This window comes from Rhinichthys klamathensis, unplaced genomic scaffold (genome assembly GCF_029890125.1).
Source record: "Rhinichthys klamathensis goyatoka isolate OS25496 unplaced genomic scaffold, OSU_Roscu_1.1 h1tg000191l_1, whole genome shotgun sequence".
Lineage (NCBI taxonomy): Eukaryota > Metazoa > Chordata > Actinopteri > Cypriniformes > Leuciscidae > Rhinichthys > Rhinichthys klamathensis.
Window position 1 is genome coordinate 6,149,940 of NW_026606717.1, and position 22,160 is coordinate 6,172,099.

The 22,160-nt window shown below is 35.5% G+C and overlaps 2 protein-coding genes across 3 annotated transcripts; both read right to left on the bottom strand.

The window, feature by feature from the left end:
* Positions 1–782: 782 nt before the first annotated feature.
* On the bottom strand, positions 783–6,239 carry zgc:162239 (uncharacterized protein LOC558037 homolog). Of its 2 annotated transcripts, none has more exons than XM_056262208.1 (10): positions 5,974–6,239; positions 5,734–5,818; positions 5,214–5,300; positions 4,971–5,094; positions 3,066–3,200; positions 2,846–2,963; positions 2,605–2,697; positions 1,575–1,671; positions 1,128–1,267; positions 783–1,026 (listed from the first exon to the last, which is right to left on the bottom strand). In XM_056262208.1, the coding sequence occupies exons 1-10, from the start codon at positions 6,172–6,174 to the stop codon at positions 1,015–1,017; spliced, it is 1,092 nt and encodes a 363-aa protein (XP_056118183.1). In that variant the 5' UTR covers positions 6,175–6,239; the 3' UTR covers positions 783–1,014. The 2 variants fall into 2 exon arrangements, with proteins under 2 accessions (XP_056118183.1, XP_056118182.1); XM_056262207.1 differs by having other exon boundaries at positions 2,599–2,697.
* A 1,977-nt stretch (positions 6,240–8,216) lies between these two features.
* On the bottom strand, positions 8,217–18,711 carry limk1b (LIM domain kinase 1b). The gene is made up of 15 exons (XM_056262194.1): positions 18,526–18,711; positions 14,588–14,726; positions 13,455–13,564; positions 13,172–13,339; positions 12,964–13,069; positions 12,684–12,868; positions 10,374–10,563; positions 10,196–10,282; positions 9,986–10,117; positions 9,805–9,864; positions 9,435–9,500; positions 9,192–9,351; positions 9,024–9,079; positions 8,774–8,931; positions 8,217–8,683 (listed from the first exon to the last, which is right to left on the bottom strand). Exons 1-15 carry the CDS (start codon positions 18,573–18,575, stop codon positions 8,500–8,502), a joined length of 1,851 nt encoding a protein of 616 aa, XP_056118169.1. The 5' UTR covers positions 18,576–18,711; the 3' UTR covers positions 8,217–8,499.
* Positions 18,712–22,160: the final 3,449 nt, after the last annotated feature.

Here is a 22,160-nt window from a genome sequence, read left to right on the forward strand (position 1 = left end):
TTTCATTTGCGTCGCGCTTTGATTGGTCGACTGTGTGCCGACGCCAGCTTGAAGATGCGTTGGTTTGCGTCATAGCGTTTGCTTGTGGGTATAGTAACGTTATATAATAATAATTAAATTAAATTAAAAAATATAAATACCAATGAAAAACTGAAACAACTACACTAAGCAATAAATGCGTTCAACTGAAATAATTGCTATAACAGTTAACTATGAAAATACATGTTTTCTTTTAGTAGCCATAGCAAAAGCAAAAATATTAAATGTACAGCAGTTTAAATGAAATTTTGATAAACGAAACTTTCTGTCAAATAAAAGGAGCTTTTTATTTTTTTCAACTAAGATCAAGTTCTGATTAAGGCTACACTGTGAAACTATGAATTATATAAAAAAAAGAATGTATAGACTACAGTAAACTCGATTAGCAAGTTAAATATCTTACGTTTAATAATTTGACAATTTATGTAATTTTTCTATAAAATACAAGGCCTATGTATGAATTAGGCTACCATATAGGTAATTTAGAGCAAAATAATAAAATTAACAAGACAATATGTGCTTTCCACTGTAAATTATCGATAGTGTTTTTCTACCCACCACAATTTAAAGGTAAAAGCAGTAAAAAAATGCCGATTATAGTTACATAGGTAATTTTTTTTTGTGTGCCTTACCCCAGATCTATTCATTGAGCTTAGATATGCAAAAAAATTCACACACCTCAAAGCAATTTAAAGAGCTCAAACATTCGACAGAGTAATGGTTATGGTTTTATTTTGTGTTAAAAAATATACAATATTAATTTTAAAATTAATGCAATTGGCTAGTAAATTGTCAGTCCTATTACATTAGCAGGATAATTGCTACAGTCCTCCTTTCAACATTTAAAAAAAAATTAAGTTTAATTTTTAATTATATATTTTTTGGGATATTTTACAAAGTAATTAATTGCCTCTTCCATCTAGGGGTTTCCATGAGACACATGCTGTCCTCTTCTGTAATCCAGCTGGCAAATGCTTACACATTCTCCTATTGGTGAAAAAAAATAATTAGTTAATATTACTAAAAAGCTTATGAAATTCTCTCAGTGCTAAAGGATAAACTATTTTTTTATTTATTTATTTATTTACCAAGCACGGGTTCTTGCACAGGCAATTTATACGATAGTTCTCATACAACACATAGTGAGTGGTATGTTTCAGGTCCTGCATGTTTGTGCGGATCAACATGTTCCTCAGATGCACAAAATCACTGTGAGATGGATTCTCAACTGTTGGAGAGAAAAGAGCACATACGATGTTGTTACATACAGTATACATACAGTATACCCACCATATACAACCTCTCTGCTATTTTCCAAGATTTTTGAACATAAAAAATTTGGTCTCTTCCTCTTTATATGGTAAAGAGAGCAGCGTAATCCTTCACAGTTTCTTCCATACATTTAATACAGATTGGAAACAACATGATAACGACAGACACAATTAAATCATTTCTATTTTTGAGTGATCTATTCCACTTCTCTTAAATGTTACCTCAAGTATAAATGTAACATCTGATGGTGCGAGTGAACATACCCTCTACAATCCCCCATGGATAGGCACGGGCTCGAACTCTTCTGCCATCTCTCTCTACTACTGTATTACTCCCAATAACAGCAAAGGGTATACTTCTCTATGAGAAGACATGGAAAAATTGTAGAGCTTATAATTAGGATTATAAAAAATAACAAAAGCCAACAAGCTTAACCCTTGTGAAAAAGTACCCTTAAGTGTATTGAATGTCAAATCTTAAAAGTAGATATTTTTAAAAACTGTACTTGCAGATAATATAATACTAATGAAATAACTAAAGAGACTACACTTTCATGACACACACTTTTAGAAAGTGTCAACACTTTATATGTCAAATAAAAACTTTAAATCATTATGTTTTAATAAACTTTTGTTGAACTTTAAAGAAGTACACTTATATATTGATGTTTTGATTGATATATTGCTATATAGACTAACACATTAAAGGACTGACGTTTATTATTCGATATTACATTTAATGGAGATATATTTTAAATGTATTAAATTGTAACTTCATCATTACAAATGTGTAATAAAAAATATATTTAAATACATGACACAAGTTTCAATAGAAATGACATTAATGTATATTTTAGTTTACTATAAATGCTTGTGTTTAAAAGTACATTTCACCATATTTCAAAAACAATAGAAGTAATTATGTAATTACATATAAAGATGGACTTAAGTCCTATAGTTAAGTGGGTCAATGTTAAACTAATTGCACTTAATATAAATTGAAACTATAATATATCTTGTTTTAATTGTACGTAACCTGCAATTATGTGTCGGAAAACATAACATTCAGTTCACACTTAAGTAGAGACACACATAAGATTTTTTAAAGTATGTTATTTTCATAATAAGTACTTTTTTATTTTCATAATAAGAACTCTCTTTTTTTGTGCTCAAGTGTACTTCTTTTTCACAGGGAAAGAATTCATGTCACAACTTCTTTTAAAAAGCAAAAAGCAAAATCTGTGACTCATTTCCAAAAGAAAATAATATAGTGACCTGTAGTGCTGACCTTTACCTCTAGATCCTGTTGCCTGAAGGGATCATTATTATGATCACAATCTGGGACCTGGAAGATCTTGATTTTGTATTGGTCAATTTCTGTCAAAATCTATGGAAACAAATGCAATACATTACAGATTGCAGATCTGGTGGTAGTTGTTGACATTGGAAGTCATGTTCTCAAAATATCTATATGATACACTTTTTGAAACAGCCATGTAGGTTTTCCCAGATTTCCAGTACATGTTAATTCTCACCTTGGCTTTCATATTCCGTGTCTCTTTTGGAGTGAGGCTGTCTGCTTTAGCCAGCACAGGCACAATGTTGACCTTCTGATCCAGGGCCTTCATGAAGTTCACATCTATTGGTTTGAGACTGAGACAGCCCAAAGGACATCTGTTAACTGACTTCAGTCTATATGTGTATGGTTACTGAAATCCTGAGATTGTAAAAACCTGTGTTGAGAAGATGTCTTACCCATGGCCATGAGGTGAGATGAAGTACAAACAGCAGTGCACTCTGTTGTCCCTTATGTTTTTACGGTTCAGCCCGATCTCATCTCTGCGGTACTTCTCCATCTGCTGGTCTACATAATGAACGGCAGCCTTCCAGCTGTAACCAAAACCAACGTCTAAATAAATACCTTGGAATGTGTACTAATTCCTGTTAACAGGCGGTCACTCAAGTTATTAGAGTAAAAGTGAGAAAAATAGAGCTTGATATTTCTGAAAAAGCTTTTCAGCTGTTTGATGCCAACAACACATCAAAATATTTAAAGAATTGCTTCATCATTTAAACAAATACACATTTATTATTAATATTATGATTATTAACAGTACTTAACTATGTTTAAATTAATACAGTCACATAATAAAATAATATTAAAAGCTCACATGATGACCTGAATTTTATGCCAGAAACCAATGTTGGGGTAACGCATTACAAGTTATGCGAGTTACGTAATCAGATTACTTTTTTTCCAAGTAACTAGTTAAGTAATGCATTACTTTTTTCTTTTTTTTTCAAATAACTCAAGTTACTTTGTTTTACAAATTAACTGACAGCTCCCCTGTCCCCATGTTGAGAGAAATAGTGATTAAAGTGCAGAGGCGTTGTGTGCGCTGTGTGAACATGACGCTTATTGTAGTTCGGAACTAAATGTGAGCATTTACTCTTCTCACTTGCACAGAACAGATTCCCTTTCATCAAAATGAATAAAAACAGTAAAGTGCAAACTTAGAATATTACGCAAACCTGCAATAATTAAATTAAATTAAAACTTTAGATAAACATCATATTTGTTTCATTTTTTTGTTTTTATCGCTGAAGTAAGACCCTGCATCCCAATGTCCATACTATCCATCCTAAATAGTATGTGAGATTAGAATAAGTGTGTCCCAAAGCATAGTATGTTGAAAAAACTATATCAAAAGTCCCTGGATGATCTACTATTTACGGTAGATTTTCTAAGTGTGGATCCGTGCTCACTCTAAAGGATGATATTGCCCACAAGCCATTGCGCTTTAGATTAGGTTCAGAACTACAAACACGAGTAAAAAATGTTTAAAAACTACAAAACATGGTGGATGTTCGCGACCAACGGTGAGAGGTTTAGATACAGGTTTGAGTGACTAATAATCAAATTTTAACTTGATAAAAAATATGTATTTAATGTCATTCGTGTTATATTCCATCAATAACAATGTGGATTTTTATAAAGATACGTTTGGGCATTAACTTTTAAATGCATATGCATTAAAATGAGTAGAGTTATATGCATGAAGGACCAGCAACTGCAGATCAATGTGCTACTACATTTGTCTCCGATTCGGTAGGAAATGGAATTAAATGTGGAGGATTTTAACTGTGACATGATGACTGACAGGCCAGTTAACGGTGACACTCCTACGTCCTATTCTTCTGTAATTCAGAATGGCAGCACAGCTGAAAGGTTTGTTTTAGCTGCGCCCTCAACTATAAGGAGTGAATTTGCATTTCCTTCAGCCTGAGGCTTATTCAATTTACATTTGGTGTGAAAAGGTCTTTGCATTTGCCAAAAATAGAACTTTTTTTTTGGTTATTAAAAAAATAAACAGACAAGCCCAGGCCAGATGAGAAAAGGTAACGCAAAAAAGTAACTAAGTAAAAAATAACTAACTAAGTAACACAATTAGTTACTTTTTAAACGAGTAACGCAATATTGTAATGCATTATTTTTAAAAGTATCTTTTCCCAACACTGTCAGAAACCCTCTATTACTGGACATTTTCCCAACTTTGCTGTTGCATGATGCTTCTACACCTCTAGATGTCTTATAAGTTCAATATCAACAAGTGCAACATAAACAAAAAATGACTGAGAGCAACTTTAACACTTAAGTACCTTTCATTATTATTAATGGCATCTCCAAAACCAGGGGTGTCGATAACAGTGAGCCTTAGATTTACTCCCTCTTCAACAATGTCTACGGTGCTCTTTGTTATTGACACTGTCCGAGCTATCTTCTCTGTGAGACAGAAATGGATGCATTTCACAACAGATCTTCTCTGCATTGTCCTTAATTAATTCAGTACTGCTTTTATAAGTAGAATTAATACAATTGTTGTTGAGTAATGTTAAGTGTACCTGAAACATCAGGCATGCATCTGTCCGTATAGAGGTTTGTGAGGAAAAGGCTGTTGACAAGAGTGGATTTGCCTAAGCCAGACTCACCTGAACATAAACATTTTTATTTTAGTATTAAAATTTAGTTCATAAAACGTTCAAATTTAGTTCATTGACTGTAAAGAATTTTACATTGTTACGAAAAAATCCAAATAAATTATTTTAAACTTTCTAAAGAATCCTGAAAAAAAATTGTTTTACTGTTTAAACATTTCAAACGTTTCAACTGTTTTCAACATTGATAATAATAATAAATGTTTCTTGAGCAGCAAATGATTTCTGAAGGATCATGTGACACTGAAGACTGGAGTAATGATGCTGAAAATTCAGCTTTGCATCACAGTAGAAAACAGTTATTTTGAATTGTAACAATACCTCAAAATATTACTTTTTCTTACTGTATTTTTGATCAAATAAATGCAGCCTTGGTGAGCATAAGAGACTTCTTTCAAAACTTTCTTTCAGTTTGTGTTTTTCTTACCAACAACCATCAGATTGAACACAAATCCTTTTTTCACTGCTTTCTGTCGGACTTGGTTCGGCAGTGTCACAACGCCAACATATTCCTGGGAGGGACAATAAAAAAGTATTTGTATGGTATATCACATCATCCGTCTTTTTTAAAAGTGTAATAATATTTCACAATATTACTGTTGTTTTGTTTACTGTATTTTTGCTAAAATAAGACACTTTGGCCACTGCAGCATGTGTGTTACTATACCTCTGAGGAGTCATACGGGTCAAAGCGGCCCTGTGGACTCTTGCGTCTAAGAGGTGATTTGTCATCAATGGGAAGAGTCTTTTGTTCATGAGGAGATGAGGATGAGTAGAATGTGTCAGAGGAAAGGATACATAAATCTTTGTCCTCTGCTTGAGTGAAGTCAAGTAGAGAAGTGTCAGGATCCCTGGGGAGACTCTCCATTCCAGAGTCATCCAGCGCTAGGGAAAACTAGCAGAAAGGCAGATCGATTGAATGTGGTGATTGACAGCTTACACTGAGTGTACTTATTCCTATATCGTTTTAAAGCTTTTTATGCAATAGTATGACCTACCTCCCCAACTAAGGCAGATATTCATGGTAAGATGATGTGGCATGGGAAATAGACACAATAATAATGTTAAATATTATTAATCATTTCCTTGAGAACACTAACTATATAGCATACAGTGTTTATTCTCTATAACAACAGCAATTTGCTGTAAGATTCAAGAACATTTATTTGAATCACAAACATAAACATTTACAGTATTGATACCTTGAAGGTTGATGTCGTCAATCTGTAAACCGTCTGGACGTATAATAGACACTGTGAATTTTTAATAGACGCTGTTAGACTTTACTGTTTTTATGTTTGTGGTGATATGATAGATGTTTTAAAATATGCAGTGATTACAATTTCCCTTCAAGTTCATAACCTTCTGACTAAATCAAAACTCAGTGATACATCAGTTAGACAATATGTAGGCTAATGTGAAACTTCATGTTTTACTGTATTATATCTAGCTCTATATTTGGGCAATTCTTTTTTACATTTTTTATCAAGACTAGTTAGGTGAAGTAAGTATATCAAGATATCTTATTTAGATATCAAAATCACCGGTTAAATCAGCATAACTGTTTTTTATAACGAAAGTTTAACTGTTATTGACTTAAAAATGTGGAAGGGACATCATAATGAATTATTATATTCATGGACAGTAGGCTAAGGCTACTCATTGTGCTTTTGCCGTCTTCACGTGCTATCGGAATTATCGTAAACTAACGTAGCTTCCTGGTTAAAGATGACCATAAACGCCCTCTCAAGTCAAAATTTTATGCGAAGAACTCGTAATCAGGACTTCAGAAGTGGGAAGTAGGAAATTTCCGATTGCACGTGAAGGCAGCATACTAGCAGATGCTAGTTTCGCCTAAAGGAATGAGCTCGCGATGAACACCCCTTTCAAAATAAATTATTATTATCATTAAAAATTAAAAGTGTAGTACCCATGTTTTTTCTTTGGCGGATTACTTATTATTTGTGTCACCAGTTAAGCTAAACTATGGTTGGTGTAGCTAGCAAAACCATGTTTATTGTAGCAGCTAGTAGGGTGACGGGACCGTCAACCAACTCAACTCGTTACAAATTAACGTTACATCAAAACAACATAAGAGTTTATCGGCTGTAAAAATGTCCGACAGACAGTTGTAAATGTTTAAAATAATTGTAAATTTATGAAATAATTGTATTATTTCCTACTTGTAAAGGGACATCTGCTTCGGTGACCGAAATGAACCGTTAAACCGCCGACTCAAATGAAATCAAAAGAAAACATGACATTTATTCGTTCCGTCATCACAGTTTCTGACACGTGTAACACAATTCGGCATGGTTACATAAATGGAAAAAAATATATATAAAATAAAATGAGATGTACAATCGTACTTAGAAACATAAACAAAAAGACAATTAAAGTAGATAACAGATCCACTAAATATCCTTGTGCTAATTTTACAAAACATTTATTTTATCTTAAATTTATAATACTGTTCTCAAGAACAAAGCACCTTTGTGTCTGAGATCGAATTATTGCAGCAGATTGAACCAATAGCTTAAAAAACATATGCAGTGACCCCAATATGTATTTGGAGACTTAAAGTCCCCCTGTGGTGAAAATCAAGGTTTTACTATTGTTTATGTCTATCAGTCTATGTGGTGTTTTTTATATGCTTTAAGACAACCCATGTGTAAACTCATAAGTCAGCACCATTGCTGAGTATTTTCTCCTTAAATCTGCAGTGAACTAAAGACAGTCTCAAAAACTTTTGAATCGCTGGTGTTTCTGACATCACAAACTAGCTACCTTGTATTCATCGTCAACAAATGGATCTCCGATAAATATGTCATTTTGGTGATCTACTGATTGATGATTAACTACAGGGGGACTTTAAAATGTATGAATGTCTTTGCATTACATAAGAAAACATAATATCAAATGACATTTATTCTAATTAATTATTATACCACAAATACTTTTCAAGCAAAACATTTCACAAAAATAAGTTTTAAATGATAAAATAGATATTCTCTTCAAAATTAAAACAAAACGAGTAAAAGGCATTGCAAAAAAATGGCTCATAAAAGTGAATTCACTGAGAGAAGCATGTAATGGCATTCATATTTAAGTAGGGTCACTGTAAATAACAGTCTGAGAATTTGAAAATCATTCCATGAAAATACTGTTGTCTGCTATATAAGCATGCCAAGTCTCAGCTTCGGCCTAACTCTGAGTTGTCCATCTGTTTAGAACGAATCCCATAAGTTTGTTTTGGCTGGCTGTGTTTCTCCCAAAATGCTTGGCGGATCTTATCCAGTTCCGACATCAGAGGAATTCGCATCTCCAAGTGCATATGCAGGTTCTCCAGCCACTCCTCTAATTTGGCAAAAATGGGACTATAGAAAAGAATACAAAGAAAATGCCACGTTTCAGCAAATAAAATTTAGTTTGTAGTAGGGTTATGTAGATTAGTAACTGACAATCACCGTTTTTCAGCCTCCAAGGCACAACACAGAGCTGCAATGGGAAAGAAAGCTTCAGGACATTCTTTGAACCAGAAGCGCTCCAGGAATTCATTCACACTCAATCCAAACTCCTGCGTACGAGGGAGGTAATCCGGATCGGCATATACTCTTCCGATAATCTGTGATGGGGAATATATACATACATTTTTAGTTATAGGCCTATTTTTTAAATCAAAATGATGACTAAAAGTAGGGAACTATATAAGTCTACCTCACAAAGCACAATCCCGAATGAGAAAATGTCAACGTGTTCATCGTAGACTTTTCCTGCAGGTAAGAAATACTATTATAATGTACAAAAAAAAGTCACAATTAAATGGAGTAATTTCTACCCTGTCAATCTTATTAGTTACTTTGATAGCTGATTCATGCGGCTTACCGTGGATCATTTCTGGTGCCATCCAGTAGGGGTTCCCCACCACCGTATACCGCTTTTTACGACCAAGCTTGTTCAATTTGGACATTAGTCCAGGAGAGGACTTCTTCTCTTCCTTCACAAGCTGGGCCAAACCAAAGTCGGCAACAACCACTGTCTGGTTCTGTGAGGAAAACTAGTACTGTCACACAATTCAGTTCGTTTAAAGACATGCTCTAGTTTATGAGTATTGACATGTATTCTGACCTCTCGAACAAAGCAGTTGTGCGAGTTTAGATCTCGATGGATGATATTCATTGAATGTAGGTAAGCCTGTATTGGACAGAGAGAACAAATTAATGTATAGACAGATACATTATATGTATAGATATGGCAAAACAGCTTTCATATTTGGATGCTAACTAAACTTTAGCTTCAGATTTGTATTTCCAGTCAAGACATGCCTTTACATTAAAGAAATAAGGCATAGGGCGCAAGATAGAAGTAATGCCACGGTAAGATTTCTTTTCATGCATTGTTGGATAGTAATGTACTCCTTGTACATTTAAAACTCAATGTGTTCTTCACATTTGATCTCTACTATTCTTGTAAACACTCATCGCTCTTCATTACGTACCATTCCAGCGGCAATGTCCTTGGCATAGCTCACTCTAAGTTTCCAAGGGTGATCCCAGTCCTAAATTATGACACATAAATGAGTTTACTCACTCAGAACCACAAGAAAAGGCTTTTTGCCATGTAATATATGGACTTCATGCAAAGAAAGTATATCCAGGAAAGACAAAAACAGATCAAACCATCTTCTGGATGGTGTCCCTCAGCGTTCCTCCTTGCACATACTCAGAGATCAGGTTCAGCCGTTTGTCTTTGTAGAGAATGCCGATGAATTTTAAGACATTAGGATGTTCCAGGCATCTCATTACTTTGACCTGGAGCCAAGTAAGTTTTTATTAGAAAACAATCAATTTGCTGCTTAGGTGTCTGAGAAAGTAAAAACTACAACAAACCTCTTTCAGGAATGTCTTCTGAGTCTCATCATCAAACTGAAGAAGTTCCTTAATCACCATGACCTCACCCGTTTCCAAATGTGTCACCTGACAACCCAAAGGAAGCAGTGTTTTGTATTTTGGTAATAGTTTGTGATCTCAAAAGTATTTGTCAGCTCAGCCAGACTCATTGCTTTACCTTTATGGCTTGTCCAAAACAGCCTTTTCCCAAAACTTCGCCATATATTAGGTCGGAGGGTCGGAAGATACGTTGTGTTTTGTCCAAAGCGTCAAAACGCAGAGACTCTGATCGATTAATGTCTCTTCTATGGGAAAGAAGTGCAGCGTGACGTTGCGAGCATGGAGCTTTATCAATGCTGCAGCTGCGCCTGCAGAGGCAGACAAAGAAATTAACAATGTTAGTAAGCGCATGACAGAAATATGACCTTTTTTAATATAAACCTGTTTTGATACTAAACTAGGATTTCGATCTACATAGGGAGAATTCTTATGGGAAATATATAGCATCCCTAGAACAAACCTGTATGGTGGGTTTTTAAAAGCAGGGAATTTAAGATAATTGAAGTTGACATTTTTGTTAAATCTCTTTTTATGCAATTACAGAGGGATGTATTCGTATACAGCATTACAAAAGCTTACTGATTTTTTATCAAATAACATTTTAAGAAAACCACATTTTCTTATTTTTAGTCCTGTTATCCAGCAAAAATCTCTAAACACCCTTTAAAAATAGCCTACATGAAAAGCAAAAATATTTAAAGGGATAGTTAATCCAAAAACTCATCCTCATGTCATTCCAAACCCCTTCGAAAGCCAAATTTGAATATTTTAATGAAACCTGAGAGTTTTCTGTCCCTTCATTTACATTCCAGGTAATCAAAACTTAGAAGATCTAAAAAGTCTTGTAAAGAGATCTGATCGCTTTATATGATGAACCGTTACATTCAGGCTTTTATTTACATCCAAACAATGAGCGACACACATAGCTACATATAGAGTACATCACATATGGAAAACACAGAAGCTCAAACGTACGTGCGTGTGTGTGTGTGTGTGTGTGTGTGTGAGATGCACAAGAACCAATAAGGTTTTCTAGTGCTTAAAGGAGCTGTATGTAAGATTGTGGCCAAAACTAGTACTGCAATCACTTTCAAATTACTGTAGAGTGGTGTATCCCCTCCCCCTCCTCCCTGACTCAAGGTTGCCAGATCGGCTGCAGGATCCAGCAGGAACGTGACGAGCTGCAGCTGTGGTAACTAGAGCAGAGCTGGCAACCCGGATGCCGCAACACTACTGACTTCGTGATTGGTAGATAGGTGGAGGGTGGAGCATCAGACCAAAACACAACATGACAACATCAACATCAGTTGAGGGCTGCAACTGCACTTTTTAAATGACAATATCCTGGCCAGACTACTGTTGTCAGTGATATAAGTATTTGAAATGTACATGATTTCTTAATGTCTAGTGACATTTCAGGGCCATTTTATGATTAATTGAAATAAATTTCTTACATACAGCTCCTTTAATGCATGCATGAGCTTCCATGTTTACCATATGTGATGTGCTTTGGTGAACGCACAACATGCCTGACCTGGAATGACTTTTCAATCAACCAATCAGATTTGAGGGAAAAGTTTACAGTTTATGCCAAGTTTAGGCTTACAATCAGGGTTAGGTGCTTCTATATCAGTTTTATTCATCTATAATTTCCCTCTGATTTTGGAGAAAACTTATGAGTTGGGTTAGTTTTAGGGGTAGGGATATGGTTAGGACAAAATTTTCGGATGGGAATGTTGTTCCAGGATGAATAAAATATGTTGACCAAGGAACATGACTTGCTTAGCAAAATCATGGTGAATAATGTACTTGATGGATGTGTTTTTATATGTGAATAAAAGCCTAAATTTAACTGTTCATCACATAAGGCGAATGTATCTCTTCAAAAGACTTGGATTAAACTGATCGATTCATGACTTTATGACCTTTTTTGTATCTTCTTTGTTTTGGTTAACAGGATTTTTAATAGAAGGACAGAAACCTCTCAGGTTTCACTGAAAATATCATAATATGTGTTTGGATGATTAACCAAACTCTTTATGGGTTTGGAATGACACGAGTGTGAGTAAATGATGGCTGATTTTTTTGTTTTTGGGTGAACTATCCCTTCAAAATATTGAGAGTTGTTTTCAGAGAACATATCATGAATTAATACATTATTTGTGCTCCACTGGGATTTTTTTTCTTGTTTTAAGTGTAATTTTTAAAAAGTGTAAATAACAAAAATGATCACTGGGGAAAAAAACCTAATTAATTCAGGATGCATTATCTGAAAATCAGCCTCATTTTGCGTATCAAAAAAATTATTTTGCTTAGATGTTTAGATATTTTTACCTGAAAGCAAGAAAAAAAATATTATTACAAAACATTTGTAGTTTAGTATCACATGTAAAAAAAAAAAAAATTCGGATAGAACCATAATTCGTACAGAATATTTGTGGATCGAGAGCTTATTCGTCTGCTGCTGGGAAGGGGAAATAAACCTAGTTTTCCAGGCTTGTCCAGTTCTTCTCCCAGCAGGCCACATAGGTCCTCCTGTTTTGTGAGGTTTTTAGGGTCATGTTCAATCGTGATTTGCAGCCAATGCTCTGTATCATGAATCACCAGATCTATCTGTTAAAAATGAAGACATAAAAGGAATAATGGTGAAATGAGATGCGTCATGCAGATTATCTGTATTTTTGTCTTATCTCAGTCACTGGACCGACCTCATTGAGTGGAATGTTCTGGACAGAGATTCCATTGATCTCAAGAATCCTGTCTCCAACATGGATCAAGGGCTTAACCTCCGGACTCAGGTTATGCAAGTCCAGCCTGTCTCACATGGGAATTTTTTTTAGGGAAGGAAAATATCAATATTTATTGAATATAGGCGTGTTATCTTTAGTTGTGATTGTGTCTAAAATAATGACTCACTGAGACACGGTGATCAAATGGTCTGCATCATTCTTCTCCACAGTGAAGGATAAACCTTGCCTGCTTTCTGCAGAGGGAGGAAATGACATCGATGTCACTGTATGAGGAAACTGTGAACATTTTGCTGACGAATGCTGCGTCGAAACCTTCTGGTAATGACACTGTCCACTAAGAGAGAAGAAAAAAAGAGACATAGCTCATAAACCAGACAAAACGGAGGAACTTTTCCATCAAAAATCCTCACAAGATCAGTGTGTAATAAAATGATTTGACAAAAACCAACCAGTATAAATTGGTATAATCCACTAGGGAGAAAGAATCGCCATCTCCAATGAATATGCCGCAGCTTTCACAGAGAAAACACTCGGGATGGTATTTATGCTTTCCAGCCACCTGCAGAGATGGAAGGAAAAGGCAAAGTCAGTTTATTATGTTCGTAGTACTAGTGCTCTTGAATTCAGCTGAAACAGTGAGGGAGGTGTTGAGGTGGGACAGGGCAGATGACATCATTCTACAGAAGTGAAGCAGCACAATGAAAGGAAGTGAGATTGTGAGTGGGAGGGTTCGCCTCGTCTGGCCTCAGGTCAAAGGAAACAGCGACAAAACACAAAAAATCCAAGCTAATCGCCTCAAGATGAGAGATCAAATTACTGTTGCCGTTCAGTGAGTGAATTGTTGTTTGATTGTGTAATCTTCTAAAAAAAATGCATGCATTCCTGAATCCACTGGGTTCACGCCCGGTGATCCAGTTTGTTCTAGTAAATTCCATTGCTTTCGGGAAAACAGATTATTCACAGATGTCTTGTTATGCTTAGCGGCACTCAAACATGGGGATGCTACTTTCTATGCATTAGGAGCTGATTTTCACATTAAAATGATATATTATTTTAAGTCCATTTTTAGGCATCACAACATTATAATGTAAAGCATAAAATGCTTGGTTACAGTTTATATTTAACAGTGTTATTTATTAATTATTAGTGTCTTTTTAGATTAACTTTAATTAAGCATTAGATGACAACAAAGGTAATCGAAATGTAAAAATAGAGGAAATGAGCATGCACAAATATCCAATATCAGCCAATACCGAGCAATAAAGAAAATCTATAATAAACGCTAATAAACTACATTGTAAAAAAAAAAAATATATTTTTTTGTAGATGTAAACATTGGAGAATGTTTTACAAGAAAATACTATTTCAGTCTCCTTCAGAATTCAATGTGTTACCTGCCATTTCTTTGTAAATATTTGTGAAATTTACAAAAAGTAAATCCTATGGCAATTTCTTTTCAGTGTATATGGTACCGATATACTGTTCATCAAGTGGATTTTTACTTAACTATCAGTTCCACCTCTAATCACACATTTCTAATGTTTATAAATTTCATTATCAATGTAGTGTTCTAGCTTCTTACCATAATGAGACCGGTGGTGATAGACTCTGAGCAGCCGTGGCACTGCTCCCCAAATCGTGAACAGTAATCTTTCTTACAGAAGAACTGTCCATCTCTTTCATAGTACCAGTGCGAAAGAACAGAATTACATTCACAACACCTAACAAAAAGGGAGAGAAAAAATAAAAATGATATATACATAGTTCTGTCATGACGACTATCGAAGTGTTTGGCATATGGTAATGGATATAACAATGTTGATATTTTTGATCTTGGGGGAATAGATCTGCTGTGCTGCTGCTGTTATTGCTGGTGCTGTTGGTTATTGTTGCTGCTGCTGCAGAGCAAGTACAGGACTTCCAACTGCCAATACATACACAACACACACTGTTGAGAGCAAGTAAGACATGCTCCTGTACAATATAGTGCACATGAATATTACCCGTGGCAGATTTATACAGGTGGAGCTGGGGAAGGTGGAGGGTTTCTGAAAGCGTGCTGCACTGCTATAGCAAATGCTAACCAAGTATTTGAAGGTTGAGCAGCGAGCTCATTTGGCTACTGATACAGCAGGAACCAATCAGCGTTGCCCTAAAGAGAAGTTTCACCATCTAGAGTTTCATCCTGTTAACTCTAGAATGCATAAAGGCATTTAAATTGACCCAGCATGCTGTGATTCTTGAAACTTTATGGATTACTTAAAAAATTGTTGTGACTTTTTTTGCTCTGAGCTAAGAATTCGTCTCAGACACCAACCTTGTGTCTAAATACATGTACAGTATTAGGTGAAAAGCAGCATGTGAAATGAGTAGCAGTACAGTTTTAATAAAACAGTAGGCAAATAAAGTGCCCGGATGACCTACTATTTCTGACAAGATTCTGAAGTTTACATCCAATGGACACTTCACTATCCCATGAGGCCAGAGAGAGGAGTCGTGAGTGGCAGGGAAACAACTCACATGACAATGGTAACATGGCAATGGATGTAGTTCATTTAGATTGCATTCACACATTCATGCTCGATAATATTATACTATACACAACAAATACATATTTCTTTTAGCAGTCATGCAGTTCTTCATCAAATGTAGAACCCACTCAGACAGTATAGAGAAAGGCCAGAGGAAAGGACAGCTGAAGGCCCAAACAAAGGAAGAGGTGCAAACTCAGTTATGCTTAGAAAAGGTGCAAAAATGTTTGAAATGTTCTGTCTTTGTCTGAAAAGATAATTGGTCTGGAGAGATATGTGGGGAGTGAAGGTTCAGAGTTAGACTAGAATATACTTTACAGTAGATCTAATTTAGTTTAGAGTTTGTTTCAGAAAAAGTACAACTGCATTAAAAAAAAAGAGTAAATTTAATATTTTACAATGCATAGATACACAAGGAAAAAGGACAGATAGACATCTTTCTGTATCATTAATTATTTTAATTTCATTAATACAACACCTAGTATTGTTACATTTTTTGTGTGGAAGAAAGCCATTAATTCCAAAACAGGTCATTTTGACCTCCTTTATGCATTTGTGCAAGTTTTTTGGTTTATGCATTGTAGGATTAATTATTGTTAGAGTAAAGGCCCGTTCACACCAAGGATGATAATATGACGATAAAGATAGCTTAAAAAAATCATTCTAAATATAAAAGAATAGCAGAGTCCACAACAACGATAACGGCACAGAGGAACGATATCTTTGGAATCACTTTCAGAGCGATTTTTTTTCCAGCTGATGAACGATTAAAGCATTTACAGCCAGGCAGACTCGTTTAAGCATCCTGCTTTAAGGAGCTTGAGGATTTAAAGCGGCAGACAACAGAACTCATCAACAGAACAATATTGTACCTTGGTGTGAAAGCTAATAGTAATCTTTCTTTGTATGAATGTGTCATGTTTAGTTTGTTTCTCTGTCTTGTTTAGTTTAGTCAAAGTTCTTGTCATTCATTAGCTGTCATGGTTTCTAATTAGTCCACACCTGTTTCATGTTCCGTTGATTATCTTCCTTAGTGTATTTAAGCCCTCTGTTGCTTAAGTTCATTGTCTCGTGTTTATGTTATGTAGGTATGTGTATGCTATCACTCTTTGTGTTTATTAAAAGATCTATTTCTCATTCATTCTGCGTCACATTTTATCCTTTGGATTCAACTATGCTACCCCTGAAAGAACTGGCCTGAGTTGAATAAAATAAAATAAAATAAAATGCTAGAGTGAATTCCAGGGGCTTTTCCTCTCTTACAACATCTGAGCAGGATGCCTGTCATGTGTTCCACAGCCGGTGGTTATCTGCTCTTCCATCCTTCCATTCAATAACATACAGCCCTTTCACGGAAACACATACGCACAAATACACTTGTGTACACACACACACACACGTAAGAACACACCATGAAGTCTTAAACATAGCAAACAGAGAGCAGAAAAGCAGGGGTGTAAAGTACAGTAATTGTGCTCCATTAGTATATGGATAGTTCACCCAAAAATTAAAATTCTGTCATCATTTGCTCACCCTCAAGTTGTTCCAAACCCCCATGAATTTCTTATGAGGAATGTGGGTCACCAAACAGTTGATGGGCCCAATTGACTTCCATGGTATGAAAAAAAAAAGAACATGGAAGTCAATGGGGCCGATCAACTGTTTGGTTACCCAACTTCTTCAAAATATCTTCTTTTGTGTTCCGCAGAAGAAATTAAATTATACAGGTTTGGAACAACATGAGGGTGAGTAAATGATGACAACATTTTCATTTTTGGGTGAACTATCCCATTAAGTGATTTGCGCTTTACTTGAGTGCTACCGAAACTGAGTACTTGCACGTCGTTTACTCAATTACATTTCCAAGCACAAAAATCATATTTTTTTACTCATAGGCCTAGACCTTTTGTGTACAAAGTTTTGCAGCATATTATTAATTCAAGTGGTTTCTGATTAACATTTTGTGTGAATTGTAATTGAACTGGTTTCTTTGCAAAGTTTGAGCATCAGTTTGAGTCTCTTCAACAGTCTATTTTAAAAGTTAAGGAAACACTTTATAATAAGGTTTAATTTGTTCATATTAGTTAACTTGATCAGTTAACATGAACTAACAATTAAAAAAAATACTTTTAAAGCATTTATGTTAATGTTATTTACTGGACCTGAGCTAACATGAACTAACAATTAACATTGTATTTTCATTAACTAATGTTAACAAAGATTAATAATAAATACTGTAACAAATGTATTGCTTATTGTTAGTTAATGTTAGTTAATGCATCATCTATTGGTAATAGGACCTAATTTTAAAGTTAAATACTTTTCACTTTTAATTGCTCATGTTCTGTTAAATGTGGAAACTCTTGATTTTACTCAAATGTGATTTGATACTTTGCAGATTTCATCCACTAGTCCACTAGTAACACAGCACTTTAACAGTTAGTATTTAGTAGAAACTAAAAACTCATTTATAATTCCTCGTTGTACAAGATTAGCTGTCATTGTAATGAACTGCAAAATTCTATCTAAAAATTAAGTGTTATCATTCCTCTGCATCACTTTGTAAAAAAAACAGATTCTCAGTAGAGAAGTGGGAGTGGGCAGAACTGGAGTGAAACAAAGTCGGAATTCCTTTTATGTATGTACATAAACACAAACACAATTGTGCTTTTGTTGACTATGTCAAAGGGGGCTCAACCCAGGTCACAAGACCACAAAATTACAGCACATCTAGAAGATACAGTAACAAAGTTTTGTATTTGCTCGTATTTAACGAGCCCAAGAATCATCTTGTGACGATCTGAAAGCAGACTGTTGACAAAGAAGTTCCTGTTATTGTTTCTACAAGAAATGCTCTGAGAGGCATGTAGCAACATCACTAAAACCACAGCTGTGAGTCCATTTTGAAGAAACGAAGGAAAAGACGAGAAAAAGAAATAGAAATTTCAGAGAAAACTTAAACTAGTAAACAAAACGAGTCCAATTTTACCTTGCCTTCCCTCCTCTCCGGCAATACAGGTCCTGACAAGACTTGAGCATAGCAGAGCAGTGGTAGAGCTCTACTAGTCCTCTTACTGTCACCCGCTCATTCAGGGGTGGAGTGAAGTGGGAGGAGAGGAAAACAGACTCGAGTAGTTTTTCTTATATGCATCACTGAGCTATACGAACACTATTCTATTTCCTGCCGAGTGTCTGAAAAGAGACTCAAATCCCTCCCACTCCTCCTAACTTTAGCCCACCTTCTTCAACTGCTTTGGTCTGCAGACAGAATACTGTCGGAGGATAGAGTTACCGAGACGTGTCACCTGCTGAATGCCCTCATAAACTACATGACCGCGCAGAGACGCGCATTTCAATTCTTCATGAAGAGAGGGTTTGTGTTAATGTATTCATGCGAGAGAAATTGTGAAATTGCTTTGGAACTACTCGCCAGATATTTGTTTCTGGACCACTTGCATCGGAAGTGGAACCAGCGAAGCAATTTCTATTTCTCGAAAGAATGTTTGCTGTCAGAATTATAACTGGTGTAAATCTAAAATACTCTGAAAACTTTACAATAAAGCTCTATTTGTTATAGCCTAGTTAATATTAGTTAACAGGAACTAAAAATGCAAAACACTTCTAAAGCATTTGTCAACCTCGGTTAATGTTAAAGTTCTGTACGATGTCCTACCTGCCTGTTAACATGTATTTCCGTACCTCTGCGCACCTGCTCACACAACATCAGCGCGTTGCAGAGTTGTGGACAGTCAGACGCCTTTTACAGTTCCTCCTGAACCAAAACAACAAGCTTATGCTGCGTTCACGTCATGTCATAACTGTAATTACGAGATGGCAACACGTGACATACCTAAAAACCCGTGTCATTCTACGGAGCTGTTCATGTCCTCAGACTCGGATTTATGTGTTTCTATGTCAACACTATCAACGCTGAAATTAATCTCCAACAGTCAGATGGTACAAGTAAGAGCTCTTAAAGTAGTTTATGTTCATTATTATTGTAATGTAATGTGTTTTGAGACATGAGGTAGTTTAACGCCATCTCTCGTCTCATGATGCTTTGCAGGCGCTGCTGTGTGCGTTCATGTGTTTTAAAGGGGTCATATAATGGTACATGCACTTTTTCAAGTTGATTGTACTGAAATGTGTGTTGGCAGTGCCTGTACACAACCATCATATAATGATAAAAATCCATCCAGTGTTTTTGTTTTAATCTCCTTATATGTTTTCCCCTGCCTCAAATCGAGCCGTTCGACCGTGTGACGTCACACGGTCGGACGCCCCTCCCGCGATTGTTGAATGACAGCATCGTTTCAACACAGACCCGCCCTCGCTCGTGAGAGCTGTCAATCATAGTCTGCGCGGACCGGCGCGGTCATTGTTGAAATGCTGGAGCACTGTCTATGAGCAGAATGGCATCTAAGTGATTGTGGTGTTCTGTTCTTGGGTGTAATAACGAACACAGCAGTCATTTTAATGTTCCTAAATCCGAACCGCTGAAGACGCAGTGGCTGTTTATTTTCAAAGGGAATATTCCCCACAAGCAACGTCAATGCTTTCATGTTTGCGCGAATCATTTCTCACCAGACTGCTTTATAAACGAGGATCAGTATAAAGCTGGTTTTGCTAAGAAGCTGCTCATGAAAAAAGGATCTGTACCAACTATTCGTGTTCCTGCTGAACCTCTAGAACAACTGAAGTGAGTGTAACGTTTTATTAACCTTTATATTAATATTTATATCTTTGCAAATTGCTAGCTGCACGCTTCACGATGAATGCGTCTAAGGTTTACACTCAGGGTACATTACGGCATGTTTTCTATGTACGACGTTCTCAATATAATTCATAATCCCACGTTTATACTGAACAACGCGTTATGGTTATTGTGTTATAAACGTGTATGCACCTGTACGCACAGAACAGAGGGGCGGAGTGAGCACAGCTCATGATCATTTAAAGGCATATGCACTGAAACGGCGTGCTGAAAACAGAGCTGTTTTTGACCAGGTAAAATAAGTGTTTTCTTACAATACTAATGAGAATTTTTAATTAAAGTATATTACAAACTTTTAATTTAGACCCTAAAGAATCATATTAGCTTGTACAAAAATGGCATTATATGACCCCTTTAAAGGAGGCATGGCTTTGGAGACGCTCTGAAGGATGGGATCTTATGCTTTCAAAGATAGCTCGCTATTATTGCTAGCCTCTCTGAAATTCCTTACCCTACCTTTAATGTTATTCAATGAATTAACTAATTGGGACCTTATTGTAAAGTGTTATGAAACATGGTATAAACATCTAAAAAACTCAAATTGTTGTGTTGGTTAAATAAGGAGGCCATTAATCAATTGTTTAAAATTTCAAAATAATATGTGACAACTTGCCCCGAGCTGACATTTATAAAAATACCCTTGTCCTGAGAACACAATTAAACCATTGAGTTCAAATCTGCTTTCATTGCATAGTATATAAATAATATCTAAAAAAGATTATTATATATCTAAATAAGATTATTATATATTTTACAATACTAGGATATTAGTTTTTGTGATAGAACCCACAGAAAACATGCCTTTTCATGTGCCCCAAAATTAGCCGTGAGTGAGTGAAAATTGTGAGTAAACAACTTTTTTTTATTATTATTTTAATTTTATTTTTTAGAAATGTAGATAATGGATAAAAGGCCCAAACAAAATCAAAGATCAAACAAATGTGAACTGGTTGGACTTTCACAAAAGTAACAAGTGCATAAAAGTGAAGAACAAAAGGTAAACAATGCGAAGCGATTCACTATGAATTGCTTCTATCATACTTTCAGGTCACATTTGAATAGTTGCACTTACAGAAACACAGATAGCCTACATCATTCACAACACACAAACACCAAAATGAGTTAGGTTAAATGCATAGATACTCTTAAAAACCCAACATTTTAATTTAATAAGAGTTATGTTAAAACAAACAAACAAAAACAACTGACTAGGGCCAGGATACGAGAAAAGAAACCGTTTCAAGTTCCTGAGGTATCTTTGAAGACAGCTTGTAATCCTCAGTACTTACTACTTAGATGCTGTCTACTGCAGTAATGACAAGCATTTTGTTCTTGTAAGACTAAAAAAAAAATTTGCATGCCTAGATCCCATTCCTTTGTGTGACGGACTATACTTTGAAAGACTGGAGATGCTGGAAAAGACTAAATATCCATTCATGAAGTCTTACGCATACAGCTAGAAAGAGATTGGTCTCCCTTTACTTTTTGATACATGGCCAAAAAATGACGCTGCTTCCCCCACAGTCAGTTCATCCTGAAATAGCAGCGACACAACCCTAGACGACATGTGTCTGAATGTTCAGCAAGTGTGCAAGTGAGCCACTGCAGCAAAACCATAAAAGATGCACAGCTGGAACTGCAGCAGTTTAAGATGGAACATTAAATGGTCAAATGTCTGATTTGTTATTAAAAAAAAAAAGATCAAGCAAAGGAAATGTCTAGTGACGTAAGTAAATAAGGGAGTTAGGCAGTGCAAAGAGTGCCTTGTGAGGTTCACATCACATCTAATCATATGGCTGAAAAAAAAACCTTTAATGCAAATTCAAATCTTTCTCACATATTACATGAGG

Bases quoted from the DNA above. Each gene is read 5' to 3' on its own strand.
- zgc:162239 (XM_056262207.1), bottom strand. From the start codon at position 6,174: ATGGAGAGTCTCCCCAGGGATCCTGACACTTCTCTACTTGACTTCACT. The intron at 5,301-5,733 runs GTAAGAAAAACA...GTTTATGTTCAG, and splicing joins GTTCAATCTGATGGTTGTTG to GTGAGTCTGGCTTAGGCAAA. The intron at 3,201-4,970 runs GTACTTAAGTGT...TTTTGGTTACAG, and splicing joins GCCATTAATAATAATGAAAG to CTGGAAGGCTGCCGTTCATT.
- limk1b (XM_056262194.1), bottom strand. From the start codon at position 18,575: ATGCTCAAGTCTTGTCAGGACCTGTATTGCCGGAGAGGAGGGAAGGCA. The intron at 12,869-12,963 runs GTCGGTCCAGTG...CATTTTTAACAG, and splicing joins AGAACATTCCACTCAATGAG to ATAGATCTGGTGATTCATGA. The intron at 8,932-9,023 runs GTAGACTTATAT...TCCCCATCACAG, and splicing joins TCGGGATTGTGCTTTGTGAG to ATTATCGGAAGAGTATATGC.